The sequence below is a fragment of the Sparus aurata genome, chromosome 14 (assembly GCF_900880675.1).
Source record: "Sparus aurata chromosome 14, fSpaAur1.1, whole genome shotgun sequence".
NCBI lineage: Eukaryota > Metazoa > Chordata > Actinopteri > Spariformes > Sparidae > Sparus > Sparus aurata.
This window is the reverse complement of record NC_044200.1, coordinates 7,883,807-7,909,449: the sequence shown is the minus strand read 5'-3', so window position 1 is coordinate 7,909,449 and position 25,643 is coordinate 7,883,807. Positions and strand designations below refer to the sequence as shown.

Here is a 25,643-nt window from a genome sequence, read left to right as displayed (position 1 = left end):
AGAACTAACACAGAAGATTACACAACACTGGCATTCCCGCAATGGGAATTCAGTGTGGACAATCGTATTGTACTGTACTTCATTCCTGTGGGACTGGGTGGGCAGCATGACAGTGAATTACAACTCTGAATGTCCAGTAAGGAAGAAACTCAATAATGCATTTAAAGGCTTACTAGAAGCCAGTAAGACTTCTCAGGTTACTCCCTTCCTGGCTGTGCACTTCCTTGTGATGTTGACTGAGGCAAGATAGAACATGGCATAGTGTATTACAATGTACTTTATTATGACATTCAGGGTGCCCATGAGAAAAGAGCTTCAACTGATCTCACTGGGTAACCAGCCAATCCAACAAATGCTGGTTAAAGACCAACACGACATAGATGCAACAAATATATAAAATATGCCAGAACTATTTCTAGTCTGTGTCTGACTCAGAATGATAAATATATTGGTTAAAGCTGCATTGATCCATTTCTGGCCACTAGGGGGCATTAAAACTCAAAGAAAAAACAAAAAATAAAGGACAGACACACAGCAGGATTATCAAACCACGTAGCTCCTGCTTGAAAGTTGGTTGACACACCAAGCTGATAACCCCGCTCTAAAGTTGACCTCAGAGACAATGGTATTAAAACTAATCTGTCAGTATGACTTTCATTGACCCCCATGTAGCAGACTGATGGTGGGTGCAGATAGGTCCTTCTGCACTGCTCAAAAGTGAAGCTACTAAAACTCACTGATGTGACCAACATATATTATATATATTTTTAGTTTGTGTCTGTCTTAGAAAGATACCTACAGTACAATTGCTAAAGTTGCATTAATTGATTTGTGGCCACTAGGTAGCAGAATAACTAAAAAAGAAACATGCACATGGTGAGATTATCAAAACACTCATCTTTTGATTGAAACATAAATTAATTGACCAAGAAGCTGATAGAAGCTGATTCTTTGATACTAAGAACAGATAATATTATATTAACAATGTGGTTGTCGGCATGAAAACACATTTTTCACCTTGATTGGTTTAAATTAGGTTCCAACAAGAAGATTTTGTCAAAATCTGGAATAACTGGGCCTGAGTTTATATTTTTAACTGCTTTTGAAGCCCCTCTTAAGCTCTGATCAATGAATCCCTCCTGTTATGTTAAAATTTTGTAGCCTCCTTATTTAAAAAAAGGAAATCTGATGTCCCACTCTCCTTGTGTCCATGAAAGAAGCATAGGAAAACCATTGTTGCATCCAATTCATATTGATGTAGACATGCAGTCACAGTGATGTCATTTCGTGCAGACAAATCAGGTAGTAGTAAAGTGGTTCCATGGTGTAATGGTTAGCACTCTGGACTCTGAATCCAGCGATCCGCGTTCAAATCTCGGTGGGACCTAGTTTTGAAAGGCGGTGGCTGGTGATAAAAGTTAAACCAAATATATGGAGCTGACAAATGAATTTCGGTTCCCGCGAGAAGCAGTCATTAAATCAAGTATTAAGATTGTTATAGTTAATAATCATTTCAATGAAGTAATTGTTATATATCTTTTCTGTAACTGTTATCAATAACATTGTTTAATATATTCAATATACCTTTAATATTGTTTTTATTTTTATCTAATGCATTGCCATTCCAATCCTTCCCACTAATTATTGTGGGTGCTCATAAGACAAGCTGTACTGGGCCGGTTCGTTTGAGGTGAGTTCTTTAACAGAAGCAGTCAGGATGGCCGAGCGGTCTAAGGCAGTATACAATATACTGTATACAGTGAATATACTGAATATACTCACATCATCTGATAGAGGGCATACCACTCCTTTTTCCTGGGAGCTGGCCTGTTTCCTTCACCTGCAGGCCAGACGCCAGTGCTGGCAAACTTCCTCAGGCGGGACATCCACTCTGAGTCCGCCATCGCCTTGTGGGACTTGGAAGATGTTGCCTTTGGTGACATAAATGCATGAACATTTTTTTAAATGAATGAAAACAACGTGAATACTGGAACATGAAAGCTAGACCATGACAACCAAAGCCAACTAGGCTTTGATTGCATCTGTGTTTGTAACTCAGCTGTAGAATTAACCTGATTTATATTATAAATATGTATTCTTATAGTATGTTGCGGGAAATATCATGAATTAGAAAGTTAATGCCTTTACAGTTTGAATAATCTTTTTAAAAGCAGCTTCTCAGAAGTGTTAAAAATCGCAGACACTGTGAGTTCAGGATACCACTAGGACCCCCCCCCCCCCCCCCCCCCCCCACCCTGACAGTGAACTTCCCTTGACAAACAATGTACGACTTTGATTGTGTAACTTAACACTAAATGGACACAATTAAAGTATATCTCCAGCGATGAAAACGAGCGTTTATCACACGAAAAACACTAGAATTAGTCTTGTGAATGAGTTTAAGAGGCAAATTCAAGCTAGCAAAGCTAACATTCATTCATAGGTAACATGAATGTCAGCAAACGCGACAAAAAGCAAAATATCAGTCATATAATTTAACACAACAGTTGAAATTACTTTTCTATGTAAAGTTTTAATGTATACAGCAGTGTGATAAATGTGTAAATACTCGCCATTTCACTTCTTGTCCGACTTCTGTTGTCACTCCGCTTTCAAAACAAGGAAGGTTACCGCAAATCCTCTCGGCTTCGCTCCGATTTCGCTCGGCTCCGTCCAACATTTCTCCGTCGTGATTGGTCAAATGTTGGAGGTGGGCGAAGGCGATTGGTGGGCGAATGTTGGAGCCGCGGATTTGATTGGCCGTCATCCTCCAACATTGTGAAATGTTGGTCGGTCGCTCCGGCGGCTGGAGGTGAGGGTTCGAATCCCACTTCTGACAGCAAAACCTTTCCCTACTACGTAGTGCAAAGGCGCATCAGCTGCTACCTGTGCATTCATGATGCTTGGCAATCTCTCAGACTTAAAACCTCCCATAACAATCTATTTAGCAGTCATGTACACAGAAATTCAACCAGCGGCTGAACAAACGAGTAGTATTTTTACCGTGAGTGTTTTGTTATGTATATGTGTACTGTAGCAATAACATAATAATTGGAATTCGAAAAAAACGATACATGTATGATTGGTAGAAGAAACGTTTAGAGGATTTGTAGCGAGTATTTTGTTTCTCAGAGGCTTAGTAGCTCCACCAGATGGAGCTCTTGAGCCGAGAGTGTTTTCTCATTAGTTGAAGAGAGAATGTATTCTAACTGTAAAGTGCAAAAGTTTTCACATGTACAGAGTAAGGAAAAGTTAGAAAACGTGTCATATATCACCTCCATTTAAAAACATATACAGTACTTTCCTGGCGTTGAACACTATACAAAATTCTGTACGAGTACAATACTTGTGTGATTATGCTTCTGGCTTCCACTGTTTATGAAAAAATGGATGTAGATAAGAGGCCTCTTTCCTCTGAGAGGGAAGCAATGTGTCAGGAGGAATAATTGTCGAAGTGTAATTGTTGATCATAATAATAATAATAATAGTTAACAGTGGTTCATTACAAATAATAATGTCTTCTTGTTTCTTCTTCGTGTCGTTTTCTTTCCTCTCTCTGAAACACAAATGGCAGACAAGGGAGGCTGCAGTTAATAATCAACTCCAGCACCAAGAAGAGCTGTTCATCTGTAAGGGGGAACTCGTGAGAAAATACAAATGTAAATTTGTGTTTTTTAAAAGGAGGGGGCTCACAATCGTCTGATCAGCACTCCCTATTTCTTAGAGACAAATGGCAGACAAGGAAGAAAACAATAGACAAACAAACTTGAGGCAAATTTCAAAGTGGCCCCGTTCCAGCAGACACAAACGAGCCGCGCTGCGTTCACAAACCAGGAAGGCAGCAACCACAAGGGACAACTGAAACGGTGCCTGAGTTGTAGACTGCGGGGAAATCACCTAACTCTCTGGAGTCACCGATCCGAGTTTGTATTTTTTTTTTTTTCAACAGCTTTGAGCGGCGTTAAAAGCGCACAAGAAGCATGCTGTTTATATCAATACAGACATGAGGCATGGCGATGTGACATTATGTAATCTGATGCACACAGATCTAATTGTCATCACAGCGGTTCTATGGTGTAATGGTTAGCACTCTGGACTCTGAATCCAGCGATCCGAGTTCAAATCTCGGTAGGACCTGGTTTTGGATTCTTTCTTTACAGCAGCAGATCGTAAGAGTTTAGACAATAAAATACAATCATAATCGACAACCAAAAGCGTATCATTAAAGTACTACAATAACGTGGTAGTGTATAATCCATATACCTTTGTTATTTTATAGATCGCTGTAATATCGCTTTCCTACTAATTCTTGCAGGAATTCCTGTGACGATACGTGTGGGACATAAAACTTTTGAGGCGATGACCGTATTGCTATCAGTCAGGATGGCCGAGCGGTCTAAGGCGCTGCGTTCAGGTCGCAGTCTCCTCTGGAGGCGTGGGTTCGAATCCCACTTCTGACAGATACATTTTTTTTCACTGTAGAGGAAGTACTCGAAAATTCCACCAGAGGGCAGGAAAGACCACTGTATGTTCATGCTAAAGTGGTTTTTCTGAGTGCTGTGATATGTATGTGTATTGTCCTGCAGCAACAGATGTTGGGGACGTCCGGGGACACACGTCCTCACTGGAAATACAGTAGATGAAGACAGACATGGTGCTTTAACAGTTAATGACCTCATCAACCCAACAAATACAGTATTGTTAGATATATGAGTCCTGATGATATCATGAAATAAATGTGCGTTGTAAGTGAGAGGGTTCACAGTGCACGCTGTGTCCTTCTGGAGAAGTGTCCGGACTCCTCTTCTGTGAAAAACAAATGACAGATGAGGTGTGATAAGGGTTGATAACTTCATCAACGTGATGCCAAAGAGCAACCACTGATCTATCAAGAAATAGAAATTCTAGGAATTATAAAAATACATTTAACTTTGTTCTGAAAAGGGTTCACAATGTATGCTTTGTCCTCTTTTTGCTGCTTGTCTGCGCCGGTCTCTGTCTTGTTTCCTCTTTATGTCATTTAATTTCCTCTCTAAAAAACAAATGACAGATGAGGAAAGTAACAATTAATAACTTCAGCACAAGACAGTTACAGAGCAGTTAGTACAGACAGTCATGACATTGTACCAAAATGTTAATGGGGGAATAACTGTCCATAACTTAATTAGTGGTGTAAGAATGAATGTAGGTATACTTTATGTTCGTCCCTTCTGTGGACCTTACAGGGGAAATCATCGGTCTCATCGGGACGACTCTTCTTTTTCTGAAAGACAAAATGCAGATAAGTGTATTTATTAATATTAAGGACTACTTACCACCAAGGTGCCTGTCCACCAGTGGCTGGTCCGGTTAGCTGGCAGAGAAGTTCAGGAGGGTTAATGTCTTCACAGGTCTCTGTCCTGCTGTTCATGTCTCTTCCTGATTCTTCTTTCAGCTGATCTTTCTCGTTGAGCTGCCTGTCTGTAGTGGATCAGTAGAGTTGTGGGATCTGAAACTGTTCCTGCAGCTTCCACCGACACCTTGGAGCTTGTGAAGCTTGTGATGAGTCCAATTCATTAAATAAAGTCCCATGTATTTCTAGCTCCAGAAAACGTTATTTAAAGTAATCCATCTTGTAGCAGCAGCAGGGGGACTGCTGCCTGTCCCAACACACACTGGGCGGTCGGTGGGGCGCAGATCATTTACAGTTCCCAATTCATCCTGTGTGGAGAAAAAAAAAAGCCTTTTAAGTGAGATCTACTCTCAAGAGTTCCTTGGAGCTCCCTCGTAGTTGCTACCATGTCAAACACACAAGGCCAGTGCAAATAAAGGAAAGAAAGGTGCAAGATGCACCCAAAAAATCTGTCAGTTTTCAAGCGAGAAGGTAAACAAAAGAAAAAATCTCAGCTGATTTTCCGTCATATATGTAAACTGAATTATTTTGGAGTTTTGTCATACACTGCAGAATTTAAACGTCACTTGTGACTCTGACACTTTGTGATGAGCACTTCTTCACAATATTGATGTTATAGATAAAAAGGAAGTGACCCCCACAGCAAAATTAATGATTAAAAGTGAAAAGTTGGACATTTTGTTGTCCATCATTTTCAGTTGTGGAAATTATTGCATTTTATACGTTAGTTTTAGTTTAAGTACGTTTAAACTAAACTTTTTTATATATAGATCAAAAACTTTCCTTAACCTCCTACAATTAAAATAGTCATTGTTTCTCATTGTTTTCCTATCCAAATTCACCACTTATTTTTAAATAGTTGTCCTTTGTGCGCGCTTCCGCGATTGCATGCACATCTCAACACGACGCAACAGATGCGCACTGCGCTTTTACGCACGACTCCAGTGACACTGTGGAGGAGAGCACAAAGCCATGCAGAGCCACAACACCATCATTGTGTGAGCGTTTTACTGCCGCCGCTGCAAGAAGATGATCCTGCTGCCTGGTCTGCTGTTCATCCTCTGGGGAGAACCGGCTCGGTGCCTGGCGGAGGGTGGAGGCTTTGACTTTTACGGAGAGATCCGCCAGTACACCGTGGCCACCAACACGGTTTACGTCGCTACAGAGGAGAAGCTGTACCAGCTGAACCACGACCTGACTCTGGTCCGCAGTGTGACCCAGAGAGGAATCATAAAGAGTGAGGAACAGTTCTACGATGCGCAGTTTCATCGGGTTTCTGAGACGGATCAGTGGAACACAACTTTCAGAGTCAATGTGTTATTACCGTTTGTTGAAAATGACACTCTGATCAGCTGTGGTGTGATCGACAGAGGGTGCGGTGTGTGCGAGCTGCTGGACCTGAAGGACATCTCCAATGTGTTGCACAGGGAGGTCTTCCCGCTGGGGCCCCAGCGGCGCAACAGCAGCGCATCCGTCGGCTTCCTGGTCAATGTGGAGAAGACAAGGACCAAGACCGAGACTTACATTCTGACTGCCATACAGCCAGACAAAAAGAACCCCGATAAGAACCACTGTCCTTCTTCAAAGACTGTGAACCTTCACAATACGAACAACAACCAGATAGCAATGATATTTTCCACTGCTGCCGATGGATATAGCACGATCAATGTTGTAGGTGATGTGGAGTTTGTGGATGGGTTTCAGCTTGGTTTTATCATTTATCTTTTCTCCAACCTGCCTTCAAGCGACAAAAGCAACAAAGTCCGTCTCATTTGGCTCGAGGGAAAAACCAGCAAAACCGAAACTTTTAAGTCACTGCGGGGAGCGACTCTCAGCATCTCTGACGGCGGTAGAGGCAGCAGACTCGAGGCCTCCTCGGTGATCCCGGGTGGTCCGCCGGTTCTGTGGAGCGGCGTGTTCAGTGTGGACGAAGGACGAACCAACACAGAGCTGGTGCTGTTTGACATCAGTTCGGATCTCACCGGAGAAAAAGATAAAGATCCGGACTTCTGTCTCAAGTCAGACTGTACTCCCAAGTCAACACCACAAGTAGGTCCGGATAGTTTTAATCTTGAAGTTCTGTCAATTTATACAGGATGTAATAGTCTGTAAAATAGACCGGGAACAATATAAAATAGAGGAAGCTTGTTTCACTTATTTGTGGAAAAGAAACTAAACGTGTATGTATTATACTGTTAGATAAAGTGACATTTGTTAACAAATGTTTGTCTCCAAACGTTTAGAGTACCTAAGTTAATGAAGAAACTACGTTTTGTTGACTTCTACACAAAATAAAGCAATTAAGCAAATCACCAGAGTGTGGAATTATTTGAGGGTTAAGTAGATCTAATGCTTTGATTTGGTTTATTGAGAGGAAATCCGACATTAATCAGAATTATTTTTTAGAACCTGTCCTGTCCGATCAGCGGACTGACTTCATTTATGGGTCGCGATTGTAAAGTTGCGCATGCTAAAATAAACAGCAACTTTAACAAACCATGAAAAAAAAACGTGAATTTTTTAATGTAACGTTTGACCAGATTTACAGCAATATTTGTGAACTTTGTGATATTTACTTCCCTCGTAAAAAAAAAATGTAAATGTTAAATATAAATATACATGTTACATTTAAATCTAAATGTTAAATCTAAATCTAAATATAACATTTTATACATAAATGTTAAATCTAAATGCTTAATGTTTAGATTTAGATTTAAATTTAACATTTGATATTTAGATTTAGATTTAACATTTATATCTAGATTCAACATTTATATCTAAATTTGACATTTAGACTTAGATTTAATATCTAACATTTAGATTTAGATTTTTTTTATTTAGATTTGACATTGAAATTATATTTTAAAAAGAAAGTAAATATCACAAAGTTCACAAATATTGCTGTAAATCTGGTTAAAAGTAACATAAAATTCACATGTTTTTTAAACATGGTTTGTTGCTAAATGTGGGAAAAAGTTGCTGTTTATTTTATCATGCGCAACTTCAATCGGCACCCAATGCAATAGTAGTGGGCTGGCTGATCGATGACAGAATGACACAATCATTTTTGCCAGTGTGAAGCACCTGCCTTCAGTTTTCTGTGCCAGAACAAAAAAAATGTCACTTGTCTTCCTCTCGATTGGTGCCATGTTTCACTGTAAAGAAACACATTTCCATGTATAACATTCATACGGCGCTTTGCATAGATCATTTGTGGATGACTGTTGGTGTGGAGAGGCGAGATATGAGGCTGATCCAAGTGCTCACATTTCCAAGTTGATTTGGGATTCAGAAAAGTAAACGCCAGAATATTTTTGGGCGTATACATACATTCCTTAATTTTAGAAAATATCACAACATATTTGCTATTATTATTAATGACTAGGTGTGTACTCAATAACACATCCAGTTAAGCTTTTTGAATACCAGATTTGTTATATTTTAATATGAAGAGCTGTCCATTTCACCACTGCGTGTTTCCAACCTGAAAGTTCTTTGGATTGAACTCTAATGATTACTGTGTTTGCGTTCTCAGCCAAAGATACTGAAGCCAAAGAAGGTGCTCTTCAGGCAGAACTACATGACCTCAGTGCTGGCAGTGAGACAGAAGGCCTGGACAATCTTCTTCATTGGGACCAGAGATGGGCAGCTCATAAAGGTGTGTATAGAAAGTGATACGCATATATTGCTGTTTTCTCGAACGCATGTGTCGCAAAGTATACACTCTGTTTGTAAAAGTTTCCACTGTAAGTGGTTGTGGTGGACTGAGATGCTGATTTGACTTTTCATAAGCAGTGTAATGCACTCGTCGACAGAAACCATTTCAGGAGTGTTTTTATGGCTTCATTAAACTGGCTGAAGCCCGTTGTTTTTAAGTACGCAGAGAATTTGTGCTCATATTGTGACAGTCCATTCTTTCCAGTTCAGTTTGCCTTGCATGTAAAAACACAACACAACATCTCAGTCTCTCAGAAACATAACAAAGCTACATTCTTGTTGGCAGCTTGCTGTAGACAAGAACTATCACACCACCTGTCCCAGGGTGCTCTACAGGGCCAATGATGACCGCAAAGTGCTTCCCAAAATGCATCTGGATCCAGTGGATCTTAAACATGTGTACGTGCCATTTCAAAACCAGGTAGGTGCATTACACCTGTACAAACATACATGAGGATTTACAATGTCTTATGTAAGCCATATTTAAAGTGTTTTTGATTGTTTGTGTTCTATTTCAGATTAAGCGTATAGCTTTCTCAACCTGCAGCACATACACAAATGTGCAGGACTGTTGGTCTGCACAGGATCCATACTGTGTCTGGTGCGGCTCTAAAGGAAGGTCAGGGAAACACCATCCAGTAAGTATGAACAACAAGTAAAAACCTAAACTTTAAACATCATTTTCTCTTCCTAGTTGCACATTTGAAGATGACTGCCAAGGCTCAGACTGGTTGTCCATTCCTGACGACTCTCAACAGAAAATGATTTCCCACCAAGTTGCCAAGGACAACATTGGACAGGTATACAGTAGAGCATATCCAAGCTTTAAACTTCACTAAGTTGTGACTGTCATCTATTTCTCCTTTAAACACTCACTTCCATTCTCAGATCACACTTACAATCCAGACACACGTGACCGCGGGTTCTGACGCGCTCGCTAACTTCGCCTGTGAGTTCACCGCAAGTTCCAGTCAGCTTTGTATCAGGAACAGCCCTCCTCCACAGTTCCCACAATGCACCTGCATCCTTACAAACAGCACACTTCCTGCTGAAGGTCAGTGACTTTTGGTAAACATAATAATTCAGTGAATTAAATAACTGACAATCAAGGACCCTCAGACTGTCAGATAAAAGAAAATCTCGACAAGTTGAGAAATCGCTTTTGTCTGATGTTTTATATTGTGACATTGCATAAGATTTCATGTATTGATGATTGTGACCAAGACTCTGACATTCACTCTATTGTTTTCACTCAACAGGTATGCATGTCACAGTTAAGATTAGACTTGGGAAGACACATTTGACTGAACCACTTAAGATATCCAACTGTGCTGACATCATTGGACCACCAACCTCTGTCCTGTAAGTCCATACGCAAGTAGACAGATAATTCCTAACATAAATTATAGAGATTAAGATATTATGAAGATAGAGCTGAAAAAGTTGGAAAATGCTAAAATACATAATCAGTCAGATGTATCTTATAACATTATCAGGTAACATAGCAGATACCACGTTAGGGTAAATTCTTGCTGGTTTTAATAGGGAAAACCAAGTTCAGTGTAGTACACTAGACCGTATAGCTCATGGCCTGCACATGTAGTATAGAAGAGGAGTATATCTTGCTAACAAAATCCCAAATGTCAGCAAAAATTGAAATATAGGTCCTGTTCCCATACATGTTTTAATAGCTGACATGGGGTACCAGCTTATCTCTGCAATGAAAGATATAGAATACAGAACTGAAATGTAGCCGAACAGACTGATGGTTAAAAACAAAAATGTGTTAATAGTTTTTTTTTCTTTTTTTTCCTCCTGGAAATGGGGTTAAGGCTTTGCTCAAAATGTCTGTCTTGTAAGTATTTGAAAGATTGGGTCCTGGATACAGCACATTTATCTTTCAGTTGGGAGATTGATGCAAAAGAATTTATGATATAAAAAAAGTTGAATGAACTGAGAATGGAATGAGCAAAGAAACTGTTGGTTACAACAATGGACAATGTAGCAAGGGTGCCAGAAAACTGATGCAGTTTTCAAAACTGGGTCCAGATGAAATTATTTGTAGACTTTTGTTATGGCTGAAGCAATGGTAGCTGGTTAAAGCCTCCATAAATACCAAAAATGGACATGAAGATGAAAACACAGCAAGAGGAACGATCAATGGGTGTTTGTAGCTCAATGGTAAAATTGGAAGTAGGTAACGGGCAGGGTAAAAAGTAAAAAATAAATAAATAAATACATTGTTGTTGCTCTGATTAAAAAAGGATGAAGAAAATTAGACAGACAGTATGGAAAAACTATGAGGACTAAAAGGCAAAGAAAGAGAGAGAAACTATAACAGAACCACAGGTCAGCTTACCCCGGCTCCCTCATCGCACCACTTAGCCTCGTGCACTTAAAACAGTTAACAGTGGTCGTGTTTATCATCTGAATGTACGTACACTATGACCATCTTGTGGTCCCTGTTTTCAAGTGAAATCAACAACAATACAGTAGGTGATTACATTTGTTTTCCCATCAGGTGTCGGCAGTGTATTGAGGCTGGATGTGGCTGGAACATAAACCACTGTTCTTGGGCAAATCAAGGAGAGAGGAATGTAAATATGCATGCTTCTATGTATTTATCTAATTTTTTCCCCCAGACTTCATACATGTTGTACTAGCACGTTTTTGCAAATTTGAACAACATTGCATCAGTAATGTGTTCATTTTGAGATATTTATAAAACTAAAGAGTGATCAACAAGTTATTTTACCAGGACATGTGTAACCTATGTTAGCAACTGGAAACCATTAGCAAATACAGTGAAGCCTACTGATTGGAAATGTGTTGATTCTGTTACAATTTTCATTGTAGAATTTATGACCTTCTCAAGAATACAAAACAAGGATTTACTTTATCTGTTCATTTTCATTATAAAATCATTAATCATACCTAGCTCTTTATATGATAAATTACATTTTTTGAATCTATTTGTAAAAGAAATAGTCTCACATTTTTAGAAATTCACTTATTACTCAGGCTAGCCTAACCCAGCCTGGATTTAACCTAGATTAGAACTCAGGGGAAACAACATGAAACAGCTAGTTCCCATCAAAAGTTACTAAAAGAAATGGCCTCCAGCAACAGCAAAACAGTCTTTTAACATGTTTTGTCTCGATAGCTAATGATAGCAGACTAGTGACTAATTGACTCACCACTCTGCTGTGGCTCAGAGATATTCAGTGTTTCAGTGCACTTCTCTGAGCTCAGTATGCCAACATTTAGCTGATCGATTATTAACGAAGCTGCTTGTTAAACCAAAAGTCTAATATTCAAACTGCATGTGTTAATCAAACATGTAATTTAGACTGCATTGTAGTTGTAGAAATATACCTTAGACTAGTTGTTGTCTACTGTTTCCAGTTTTTTTAGCTAATTTAACATTAACATTAACATTTTACACAAACATGACACCTCTTTCCCTCACTTTCTGCAGCACAGTGGAAAAAACACAAGTTACAGCCATTAGGATGTACCTTTAAAGTGACTGGTATGTAAACCTGCTACATTTTCTTCCTTCTTCTTGCAGGACATTCTCTGCCAAAAGATGGATTCAGGAATGAACATCTCTGTGAGTCTGAACTTTGTGCCTCTGATGCTCACCATCATCACGAGTTAAAGATAATCCATTGAAAATTATAATCTCTGTATGTGTTTTACTGTCAGAGACCAGAGATCTCCTCCATCACTCCCAGTGTTATATCTCTCTACGGCAAAAACTACGCGGTGTTGTCTGGTCATAACCTTCATGATGTGACCAAAGTGAGGATCCAGGCAGACATGGACTGCACTCCACAAGAGTGAGTCAGTTTTATGGATAGCTGAGATTTCATGCTTACACTATAAATTACAAGTCAAGGATGGGAATTAATATAGGGAAATGCCCCCGATATTACAAATTGACATGTTCTACAATTCAGTTCACTCTGTACTGTGCAATCAACACCTGACGTGCAATGCAATTTCCTGAATCTTGAAGCTGAAACCACGAAGATTTTTTGTGCATGAGGGTTTTTGTACTTCCACTTAAATGTGGTATACGTATGCTTACAAACCGAGACTGTAAACATCAGTTTGGTTTTATAGCACATCGGAGACCGATTCATTGTCAATCGGGCAGCAGCTGATTTGTCAGATGCCCAGTTTTAGTTGTTAAAGGTTCATTAAAATGCAATTTTAATACTTCAGGGTTGTAAAACAAAACTGAGTTTAAGAGGCCTCTGGGCTACATAAGTGAAAGAAAAACAAAAAAAATGAAACTATTTCATAAGATTAGAGTGAGGAGGATGAACTGAGGAGTCTCACTGCCTGAGCCAATTTAAGATAATTCATGGTTTTCTAAGTAATGTCTGAATGATTTGACCTCCTAGGTTTATATTAGAGTCATCTAGAATTTTGCAGAGTTTTTTGCGGAAATGTTTTGATATTGGACATCTTAAAGGCCTTCCCCATTTCTATATTTTTCTATAGTGTTAAGCTTATGAAACAACAATTTAGTTAGATTGTGAAACTGATATTTATGTTTCAGCAGATTTAGATCCTATCAGGTTTTCTACAAATTATTATCACTATTGTTGATTATATTGATTATATAATGATGTTCTTGACAAGGTACCAATGCAAAAAAGTCTTTATAACTGCAGACTGATGCAACTGCTTTCTCTCTTGCTGTACTCCAATGTGCTCTGGTCAGATCTCCTGTGTGGAGCAATACTGGTGACAGTCTGACGTTCCACATTCCCAGTGCCGATAATAAAGGTGCAGTCAAAGTGTGTGTTGTCCTCCCAGATGGTAGTTGCCATGGAAGCGCTACTATCACCTACCGGTCATCACCATCCTGCACCAACATTACACCAAACACCTCATGGGTCAGGTATGACAGATTTGACTGGCGTTTTTATATTCCTAACACAAATCTACAGAACTTTGTGGATAAAGGGTTTTTGAGGACAAGACATAACTGGATCAACTTCTTTCCGAGAATAATTGAATTAAATATGATTTCTCATAATCTCATGAAGCATGTCTGGCAGCAGATAATATTTTGGAAGAGACCCTTCTATTAATTTAGCATTTGTCGCAATTGGGTTAACACAAACTTCTGTTTATCACTATGACTTCTCATATTGTTTTAAATGTGAAAAGGTTAGCAGGTTTAGTGCTCAAGCATTCAAGTGTCAAATGGAGGAGCTGAATAGAGATAATAAAAATGATAATAGTCTACATCATGGATGTTATATAAGTTAGTATAACTGATTATACTGATTATGATTCTTTATTATTATTGCAATTATTGCCATTGCAAAGATTCTCAGCCCTTCAACAAAGTGATAACATTAGAGTTTCCAGCTCGGTGTATTGTCACTCATATCCAGTAAGGACACACAGCTTTCTGTGGGTGGTCCCTTCATTTTGCTCATGGCTGTGGTGCAAGTTCTTACATTAACTAGGGTGCCAATCAGCAGCAGTGTGTCTTGTTTTTACCCTACTAGCTGCAGGACCTAAGAATGTTGATATCATTTTATGGTCAATAAACACAATAGCTCAACACTAACATGATCGCAACAGTTGTTTTGGATAATTATTGATTCTAAGAGGACCATTACTATAATTTTCATAACCCCTTATGGGCCGACCAGACATCCTGAAAAATTCAAGACAATCCCAGTGTAGGATACTATGGTGTGCGGTCCTGACATGGGCAGCACCATAAATATATGATGTAGGAGACACTGCTCACACACTACTTTGATATATATATGATTATTAATCACTAGCAATTAATATTACACTCGTTAAAGGGGGCACCACCTCCGTGTTTAGTTATTGGAATAATCCGGAGGACATTATTCCAAACACCTAACTGTACCAGTTGGCTTGGACAGTTAGAGTCCATTCAAAATCAATTTATTCAATATCAATCAATATTCAGTCTCAATATTCTGAAGTAGTGAATTCTTTGCACGTATCCATCGGTTCTCCATATCAAAATTAAGTTCCAGACAAAGACAAACGATTATATGTTTATTGACTAAATAATTTGGGTAAAATAAAAGACATGACAATTTTAGACGAACAACAGATAACAGAAAATGTAAAGACTGCAATTAGGAAAGTAATAAAGTCGTGTGACCGTCGGTAGATGGTAAAGTTAAAGGGTCGGGTTTTTATATATTAAATATTACGGGAGTAATCTTTTAATACTAACGAGACCCTAATCTTAATTCTTTTAAGTTCATAAGATAGAAGTTAGAACTTTGACAGAAGTCAGAACTTTAGACAGAAGTCAGAACTTTAGACACCACTCATTCTCACGTGTGTGGATCCAGCTGTATGAAGACGTTCAGCCTGTTTTGTCTGGGCGTCAGGAGGCACTGAAGCTTGGTCTCTTTGAGAGTTCTGGGTTGGACCACGGCACGGCGCGTCGGTCCAGTAGCCAGAGGGAAGGCCGGTACTCTGTTGAGGGACTCTTGGTCCGAAGGCCCAGCGGGTTTCCGCCTTGGGAGCGCTAGGGGCAGAGTTGATCTCGGCTGGGAGCACACAAAGGCTCTATTTACGGAGACTCCTTGCACGGCTTCTGAGGCAGACGATGGACTGCAACGTTCTTCATCAGATGATTACAGTCTTGAAAAAGACTTTTGTTGGTGGTTTCAAATAGTGGTAGTCAAGTTCTGATTCTGAAACTAATTCAACTTCTTCTGGATCAGGCGGTGATACTTTAACAGTATAAAATCTAAAAGAAAAGAATTTGTCCTATTAAAAACTTGAATAAAAGTGAATACTTAAAGTAGGGATTCAATTCGCTTGTCTTAGCTTGTTGCAAAAATAAAAGTAAAGATTACTTTAAAAATAAAAATAAAATAAAAATGAAAAACAAAGAAGAGAAGAAAGAAGAAGAGGGAGAAGAAGCAGGGGGAGAAGAGGACAGGGGGAGAGCGTGTCCGGAGAAGAAGAGAGAGAAAAAGTAGTGGCATGAGAGAGCGTCTCTTTTTATGACCTGTAGCAGGGGCTGGCTGACAGTGTCACACCTCCTGTGATCTGAGTTGAGGCTCCCAAAAGTTAATCTAACTATACTATTTGTATTTAACATTTCGAAATCGTGTTTTAACCTTCCCAAAACTTCACCATCTTAAAAGTCGAATGTTTGCCTTCGTGAAAAGATGCAACATGATAATGATCATTTGTCATTCAAAAGAATTATAACCTGATTAAGACATGAAGCACTTAAGTATACAACATATGACAATAAAGTATACAATACACAGTAGAACCAAGGACTTATACATATTCCTTGTAGTTCTATCTTTAACAAGACATATCAGACATTTAACTGGTAAATAATACAAGTATTACACAAGGAATGATGATCTTCAAATCTCTCCTCCATCGACAAAGGGGAGGGGGTTTCTGTTGACCTCAAACTTATTGAGTAATAAACTTCATTTGGGCTTCACAATAACATAAGAAAGATCTTGTTGAATGACCTTCTTAACTCTATTTCGGGATCCGTTAAATTTAAGAAATTGAGATGTAGTTTATTTGTCATTTAAGACTTATTTGAATTAGGGTGAGAACAGAAGACTGCAAAAGGGAGAATGGTATGTCAGACCCAGGAACAACAACGATCGTAAATAACAGTTGGACATGTGAGGAGAAGAACACACAGATAAGGTTCCCCATTAAGCCTTCCCCCACTGGAGAATGTTCCAGAGGAAGAGAAACGTAGATTAGAAAAACATCTTAAATCACCACATCTATGTTAGAAACCAGTCCTTCTTCCTTTTGGTGTGACCAAAGAAAACTCTATCAGGCTTGACCTTGTTTGACCTGAGGAACAGGGGTTCATCTTCTTTGGAGGAAGAGGAACAGACCAGATGTGCTTTAGTCGTTGTAAATTACAAAGAAGATCTCTGGTGATCTGTTTATTGCAAGAAAAACAACATCTTCCCACTCTGTGGAGAGGAGAGGAATTTGCCAGGCCAGGATATGGGGGCTTTCAGTCCCAAATGCTGGAAAAAGGAGTTGATTTGGGTTAAAGGTAATCATGGCCAAAATGAGACCACTTTACGATGCAGAGACAACGGCTTGTGTTCCTACACCAGGTACAAGCAGATTTCCCAAATCCAGAATCCTGACCAAAATTGGACTAAACCAGAGTTTCATTAAGTATAATTTAATAAGACATTAAATATTGATTGTTGATAAACTTTTTTTGGTCACCTTGCAGCCAGCTTAGCGCTAGCTATAGCATTTCATATTCTACATGAATCATGGCTGTTGATTTTTTTTTAGGTGTGTACAGTAGTGCTGTGAATTGGAAAAAATGTAGTTGTTTAAGTTGTGTAAAAATTAAAGTTGACATTTTAGCCTGGCCTAGAGGAAAGCCTTGGTAGAAAAGGTGAGATAGTAGGGTGACCAGGTAAGAAACGGTGAAAATCGGTAGTTCTGGGTGGGCGTGGTCACGCAGGTATGTTTTTTAATGTGCAATGACTAGCCAAATGTTCCGTATGGTTTTTGTTTTGTCCAATCACAATGTAGGGTGCATCATTAAATCTACCACAAATATGCTGGTAACCTTTTTTGTTATGTGTTTTTACCATCACATTAGCCTTTTATGGTAAGAAAATACAAATCTTTATTTAATTTTCTCTTCACTGATTGGCTGCTACTTTGTGTCCTGTAGTGGGAAGAGGGAGATCACAGTCACTGGATCCCACCTGGACTTTGTAGAAGGGGTTGTACACGACCACGCCCCACACGAGGTCAGATCTCCCAAATCCAGCAACTCTCAGGTGGGTCTGTAGACTTGTACAATGTCCCCCTGCATTGTTGTCTTACAATAATTATGTCATGTCACATCATGTCAAGCTGCATAACAGTGCATCATATTGTATCATAACATAGTGTGTATATTAGAGATGCACCGATCGATCGGCAACCGATCGCAATCGGCCGATAATGCCCCTATCGGTTTTGATCGGAGTTCTCAAAATAGATCAAATCAGGCCGATCAGATGACGTTTCAATATAGAGACAGTGCACTGACTGCATGCAGGGTGGGAATTTCACGGTGGCCATGGCCGCCGTTGTCCCGCACTTTGGCCTTGATGCAGCGTCAAAAAAAAAAACAACTCATCGTACAGCCACAGTGGCCTCTGTGCCCCTGGCCCGTTCAGCGGAGCGGGCTTGCCTTTAATTACAGCCACCGGAGTGCACAGTAGTCACTCACAGTAACTTCAGTTAGTGAGTCCGCGGTTCGCGCAGGTGGAGTCTCATCATCACGATGATCTCACGTGAAAGCCTCTCAAACAGCAGCAGCGTCTCAAAACGGAAGAACGAAACTAACAGCACAGCGAGCGAGCGCAGCCGGTTTTGACATGATACGTAACTGACGTATGTGGTAGGATTTAGTCCGGTAAAGTTGGAAATATATTCACAGATTCAAACTTCCCGGATCAATAACTCATAAGTGAAACCTTGTTAAAACACAAACGACGGGTCTTTCCTACCGTAGTGAGGTAGACAACGAGCTACAACCGTATTTTCGTCAAAACGAGCGTCTGGACAGTAACTCTGGTCTGTATGGTCAGCCAGCTGTGAGACGAGGGCGCAGGGACCGTCTACAAAGTGCAGCACTGAAAAGAGAAACTACAAAAAATTCAATAACTTCACTATTATTCAGAGTGTAGTGTCACCAAAATCACTCCACACATCAGTGGTCTCCTGCTGGTTATTCTACATTTTTTTGTTCGGAAGAAATGTGCTTTTTCATAATTTTGGGGAATTTCTATTGAGAGAAATATTCAATAACACTAATATTCAGTGTGGTGTCACAAAAATCACCTCTCCCTAACCCTACTTAACAAAAACTACTTTCTAATGTAACTTTAACTTGATTTTGGTATTAAAAAATGTTTTAATACACAATCCATGTCTTATTATAAATTAGGATGTTATGGTATCAGTCTGAAAGGTAAATCAACAAATTTTACTCAGTGGCCTTTGTGCCCTGTCATGTGGCCTCGGTGCCCCTGAAAAAAAAGTGAAGGCCAAATGGACTTGCCCCTAAAATGACAAAATTCCCACCCTGACTGCATGCATTCCCACTAGTAAGCTACAGTTACTCTATGTAAGCTGAGTCCAAGTTGTCTCTAAGAGTCTCTAGAGTGTGAAATATTGCACATTGCCTCAGCCTGCAATAAAACGGTGGTCAATTCATGATACTTTCTCATCTCCTAATTTTTATACTTAATATTACAATGTCAATGTTGTGTAAGAAGAATCATTAATTAAATATATGAAAGTTACACAAGACAACAATATAGAAGAATTTATGGATCTGACGCTGTGATCGGTGATCGGCAATATCGGGATCGGCAGATACTGCTTTCGGTGATCGGTGATCGGTGATCGGCCCCAAAAATCCTGATCGGTGCATCTCTAGTGTATATAATGTAAACCTTGTAATTTTCAAGTAAGATGTCATACACTATTACAATAGGTACATGAACACATGCAGAGAGAAGCATGTCATATACTAAATCACACTTTGTTCTCTTACATTTCATGTCATACTGAGATGATCCGTTTTGTTATGTCGCACTTTGTCATATAACGTCATTTAGTATCCTGTTTTATTAATTGAAATCACATTTATGTCTGATGTTGCTTTAGCGTGTGTTGTTATTTTTCATCAGCCAGTGTCACTTTGTTTCCTTGTATTATTCTGTATATCATCACGTCACTTTACATGCATAAGTTTGCTATGTCATCATCATCACCATGTCATGCTATGCCATTCACAGATGATATTGTATTGTGCATATAACACCGAATGTTTCTAAACTTCTCTTCAGAATCTAACCCACGACACACCTGCAGCTAAAACTAGTGGGATTTTTATAAGCCACGTGTCACTGAAAGTAGCCAATCAAACTTTCGCCTGCTCCCCAACAATAATCTACCATCCAGACCCTGAGTTCATTAGCTTTACAACTGCAAGGACAGGAGACAATGTTCGCGTCACAATACAGGTAATACATATTTTTTTAGGACGCACACAAACATATTAGGCATGAATACTTCAGTGGTCAGCCTTTTTAATTCTGTTCTCATTTCAGAAAAAGGCAGACAAACTGAACATGAAAATGACAGAGATAGAAGTGCAGGGTGTTCGAGATGAAAAACAATACCCCTGCATCATGGAGAACTTGGTAACCAGTAATAACACCGACTCTTTCACCTGTGAGATTCCCAAGCCACCTGATGCTAAATTTCAGAAGTTATTGGTAAATGTCTCAATCACTTCACACCAAGCTTGCCTGTTGATGTCATGATTGTTACAACGGAATGATTTAGTATAACGTACGCTCAAAATTATAAAGTTTCAACAATACATTATTTAGCATGCAATAGTTACTAAACTTCTCTTCAAAATCTAATCAACGACACACCTGCAGCACAATCTAATGGGATTTTTACAAGCAGAGTGATTGTGGAGGTAGCCAGTGAAACCTCGGCCTGCTCCACAAGAAAAACCTACTATACAGACCTGAGTTCAACAGTTTCACACTTATGAGAATAGAGGACAGTGTGTGCATGGCCATAGAGGTACAATGTTTTTCGCACATTAATGAGCACATATGACATCTGGTTATAAGTGTTGTCATTTATCTCTGTCGTTTTAGAAAACAGTGGCTAAGTTGTCAGTGTGGGGGGTTCAAGATGGAAATCCATACCCCTGCATCATAGAAGCCAAAGAAACCAGTAACAAGTCTGACCTTTTTATCTGTGAAATTCAAAGGACAACCGATGCTTTCAGTGAAGAAAAGCAATGTCCTCAGGAGTAATTTAGGTTACGTACAGGGGCTTTCAAATTGTCATGTTTACTTAGAAGCACTTATTACACATGCATTAAATGTATTTGGACCCACTGCTCTGTCCCACTGTGAAATTTCCTTTTTTAATAGCAGTGTTGTTATCGTTTTCCAGATAACGTTTGGTGACAAGACAGTAACACTAGGGCCTCCATCTCTAGTACATCAGGTCATGCTGATACTGCGTATGCTGTTGATACCCTGTGTTATTTTTGGTAAGTCGTTAAGTAAACTCAATTTTGGTCCAGTCAGTGTCATCACTCTCTGATAGAGGTTTGAATTCATGCAACAGTGCTATTGCACCAATAAAACAAGTTAAATTAATCTGAATGATTTCCTCTTTACATTCTATATAATTGTGTATGATTATGTTAAATGTTACTTTTCTAATGCTTTTAACAGAGTCTAGGTATCCCATTGTCTGTCTGTTTGGTTTGAATCATTAACTGTGTTTGTCTTTCAGTGTTGCTGAGCATCTGTCAATGGCAAAAGAAGCTCACTGATGAGATGAACAACCATTAGCTGAAACCTGGGGAACTTTTTTTGCAACTCCATTATCAGAATGAATGTCATTCGTCTGGTTATATGTATTCTTCCTTGATACACATTGCTCCACCTGTAGGTTACTGGAGTGAAGTTCACTCTTTTGTCTCCTTTGTCAGGGGAAGCAATCTTAAATGTAAAGTGAGTGTAAGAGGGCTCCCTGCAGTGTTTAGTTTTGGGCTTAACATATCTTGCAACAATCAGATGCTTGATTGTTTTTCTTAAAGTTGATGCCCATGTAAAAGATTCTGTGGCTTTTGTTGGTGAATAACGTTTACCTCAAAGTTACCAAGAAGACTAATAATTTTAAATTGTTGAAACATTTTAGCTTGTACAACTTACATTTAGTAGTCAATTTTAATTGAAATATTCATTTCAGACATGTATGTTTTTTAGGACCATTAAACAAACAAACCAACAAAAGAATAGGGGATAAGAAAACAGACTTAATTTATTTTTCCAACAGAGTGAAAGTGTCATAAGTAGTCTAAATTCTTCATAAGTAGCTAGCTTTTATATGAGGACATATAGAATATGCATGCTAGTCTCCTGTCTGCACCGTGTAATTATTTCATATGTATCTTATGTCCCAGTATAAATAATTTTTGGGGCCACCTAAATGCAAATGTGTTTCCTGCTGTTTCTGTTTTAGCTTTTGTTTGCATCTGTCAATAACTACCCAGTAGACCTTTTTCTGAGTTAAAATATTTGCTCAAAAAAAGTGAAAAAAACAAACAATGGCTTCAGGGCCAGGAATTCCTCTGCAAGGAATTACAGAATGATTGTATATTTAAGTTTTAGGGCATTTAGCAGACACTTTTGTCCAAAGTGACTTACAGTAATTCATACACTGATGGCGGTGGCTGCTATTCAACATGCCGACCAGCACATCAGGAGCAGTTTGATGGTCAGTATCTTGCAAAAGGACAATTCAACATGCAGACCAGGGGAAATTAACCAGCGACCTTCTTATAACAAGACGCTGGCTCTATCCCTGACCCACAGCTGCCCATATTTTTGCATATTTTATAGTTATCTCTGTAAATCAATAAAAATAAATGTTTTTTCATGAAAACAAATGCAGACTCATTTTCCTGAATGAAATATAAGGCCGGATGTCTTGAAGGTTTTACATTTATAAGATCATTTTAATTGCAATTAAAAAAAATATCATGTATATGTATATAATATTTTATATATATGTATATATGATATTTTATATACATATATATAATATTTCATATATATGTATATAATATTGTATATATATAATATGTTATATATGTATATGATATTTTATATATATATATATATAGATATATATAGATATATATAGATATACACATATATATTATTTTTTGATGATCAGTTTGTGTAACTATCAAGGACAGACTTTCAAGGACAAACTAAATCAGAACCAGTGAATTTAACCTCAGTGCAGGCAGTGAGACAGAAGGCCTGGACAAACTTCTTCATTGGGACGGGAGATGGGCAGCTGATAAAGGTGTGTATAGAAAGAGATAGCAAAAATATCTATTAATGAGGAAAATGAGATTGAAATAAATTAATTTGTAAGTGCTGTTTATTTCGGTCTGAAAAAAAAAAGCTCCATAGAATCTGCAAAAAAATACCAAGAAGGCAAAAGCTGTCTGATTTCCGTGCCACTCTTTATTTATTTTATGATTTCCTACCCTCTATATCATCAACATTCCTACTTCCAACACTTAGATTAAAATTTAAACATTTCATAAAATATTTCAGCAGTTCCTCTGTATGACTTGAACACCGGGGTTACTTGGTGGTTTAAAAGAGATTAAACCACAAACATATACAGCCTGACAGAGTGATCACATGATTCAACCAGAGGTAGAAAATATAGCTGTTTCCTAGAACTGATGTGGTAAAGTATACACTCTGTTTGTAAAACTTTCCACTGTGGGTGGTTGTGGTGGACTGAGGTGTTTGACTTTTCATAAGCAGTATATTGCACTCTTCAACAGAAACCATTTCAGGACTGTTTTTTGGCTTCATTAAAACTGGATGAAGCTCATTGTTGTATCATACTGTGTCTGGTGCTGCTCTAATGGAAGGTCAGGGAAACAACATGTGCAGTTGAAACCATCCAGTAAGTATAAACAACAAGTACAAACCTAGACTTTAAACATCAGTTTCTCTTCCTAGTTGCACATTTGAAGATGACTGCCAAGGCTCAGACTGGTTGTCCATTCCTGCTGACTCTCAACAGAAAATTATTTCCTACAAAGTTGTCAAGGACAACATTGGACAGGTCTGGATTATGCCCAATCTTTTAAAAACAATCAGTTGTGACTGTTACCTGTTTCTCCCTTAAACACTCACTTCCTTTCTCAGATAACACTTACAATCCAGACACACGTGACCGCGGGTTCTGAGGCGCTGTTTAACTTTGCTTGTCAGTTCTCTGCAAGTTCCAGTCAGCTTTGTATCAGGAACAACCCTCCTCCTCGGTTCCCACAATGCACCTGCATCCTTACAAACAACAAACTTCCTGCTGATGGTCAGTAACTTTTTCCCAAAGAATATTTCACTCCAATACTGCACATCAGACTTTCTCATTAACCCTTTTATTTACATTCTTTTGAGACACACCAGCATTTGCTGCAGTTGTTTGTCTTTATTTGAAATGTTTTATCTGGTAACACTTCATTTAACAACTCTTCAAATTTCATGGTAAGTAGATGGTAATTACACAGTAACATATTTGAAGATTGTCTGAAATGATTCCCTAATTACCACTAAAACTACCACAAGTCAGTGGAGTGAGTTGCATTTGTTAACCATTTACATTCTTATCAATTTAAACATTCACCAATCAGTCTCTCTCTCTCTTTCTTTGCTACACATATACATACACACAGAGATATGCAGTTACTTAAAGTATTGTGTAATTATCTATTCATTATCTACAGAAGGCTTCTCCAAGATTTATACTAGAGCTACATGTATGCTAAATTAACACATACTACATTTAAACATCAATGGCACATCCCCATATTAATGTCAGAGACAGTAAAATCAGAAAGACATCCACAAAAAATGCCGAACTTCACTTTGATGTCATGCTAGCATGTTAAGTACATCTAACCCTAACCCTTCTCAGACACACACTGTGTCCACAGGAGTACACCAAAACCAACTTTAGCTGCTAGCTGCTACCGATAAGCATAAGCTAAGGATTTCAACTGTGTTTCAGTTGAGCCACTAGAGGGTAGCCTACGTTAGCTTTCTAAATTAAAGTTAATATCCATCTATATATATTGTCTACATTATGTTACTAGTTGTTGTCAAAGTTATTTTGGTGTTTAAAGGTAATGGCTTAAGTAGTGGTCATAAAAAAGGAGGCTTAAGCTAAATTATACGTGTTGGCCGAGCCAACATGCTAGGCTAGCCAATGTTGTGAAAATAATCCTTACACTATCTGACTTAAATTATTTTGTGCTTTGCACCTTTTCTCTCTTCTCTGTCACAGTTCAGGACTTCATTTCACATTTAGTTGGATAGTTTTTATCTACTACACCATATGTTTCAGGTGTACAGAAGGAGAAAAAACACCTAGAAGCCATTTGTAACATTAAAAAGTTAGAGACTGACCCCCTGATGTATGTTCAGTGGATGGCTGCAGAGGGTTTTAGCTCATTACGCGATTCCTCTGTTGGGTTTCTTAGTATCGTCAAGTTGTTTGATATTTTTGATCCTATTCAGCATTTAATCCCTTCACATTCTTTCGTTTGTAAACAATGAGTGAACTTATACATCCTCTTAATACTGGAGTTCCTGTTTCCCATAAAAAGATTTGGTGATGATGACTTTGGAGAATCATTTATTAGGAAGGACGCACACTGTTTCTTACAGTTGCGTGTCAAACTCAGGGTGTTTAAAGCTGTATTAAAGCGTCATCTGGTGGTGGTTTATGCAGACTGGTGGGGACATGCTTTATTGATGGGGTGGTTCTTTGAGTCTGAAATATTAGTTGTGATGGCTTTTATCGTGAGGAAGAAGTCAATCACGTCACTAAATTTCACCGAGACCAATTT

The 25,643-nt window shown here is 38.6% G+C and overlaps 2 protein-coding genes and 3 non-coding genes across 6 annotated transcripts in view; 4 read left to right on the top strand and 1 right to left on the bottom strand.

Annotated features, from left to right (window-relative positions):
* The window catches only part of LOC115595399 (mucin-2), a 33,837-nt gene extending 31,807 nt beyond the window's left edge, over positions 1-2,030 (bottom strand). The window contains exon 1 of the mRNA XM_030439820.1: positions 1,783-2,030. The gene's annotated coding sequence lies outside the window, so the exon portion shown is untranslated. The remainder of the gene's footprint in view (positions 1-1,782) is intronic.
* On the top strand, positions 1,316-1,387 carry trnaq-cug (transfer RNA glutamine (anticodon CUG)). Its single transcript has one exon. It is a non-coding gene; the product is annotated as a tRNA-Gln (tRNA).
* A 2,035-nt stretch (positions 2,031-4,065) lies between the features above and the next one.
* trnaq-cug (transfer RNA glutamine (anticodon CUG)) lies at positions 4,066-4,137 on the top strand. Its single transcript has one exon. It is a non-coding gene; the product is annotated as a tRNA-Gln (tRNA).
* A 240-nt stretch (positions 4,138-4,377) lies between these two features.
* On the top strand, positions 4,378-4,460 carry trnal-cag (transfer RNA leucine (anticodon CAG)). Its single transcript has one exon. It is a non-coding gene; the product is annotated as a tRNA-Leu (tRNA).
* A 1,890-nt stretch (positions 4,461-6,350) lies between these two features.
* Positions 6,351-25,643, top strand: part of plxnc1 (plexin C1) — a 101,639-nt gene continuing 82,346 nt past the window's right edge. The window contains exon 1 of one of the 2 annotated variants that reach the window (XM_030439826.1): positions 6,351-7,441. In XM_030439826.1, the coding sequence (XP_030295686.1) occupies positions 6,422-7,441 (1,020 nt within the window). In that variant the 5' untranslated portion in view covers positions 6,351-6,421. The remainder of the gene's footprint in view (positions 7,442-25,643) is intronic. The other variant, XM_030439825.1, reaches the window with a different exon arrangement.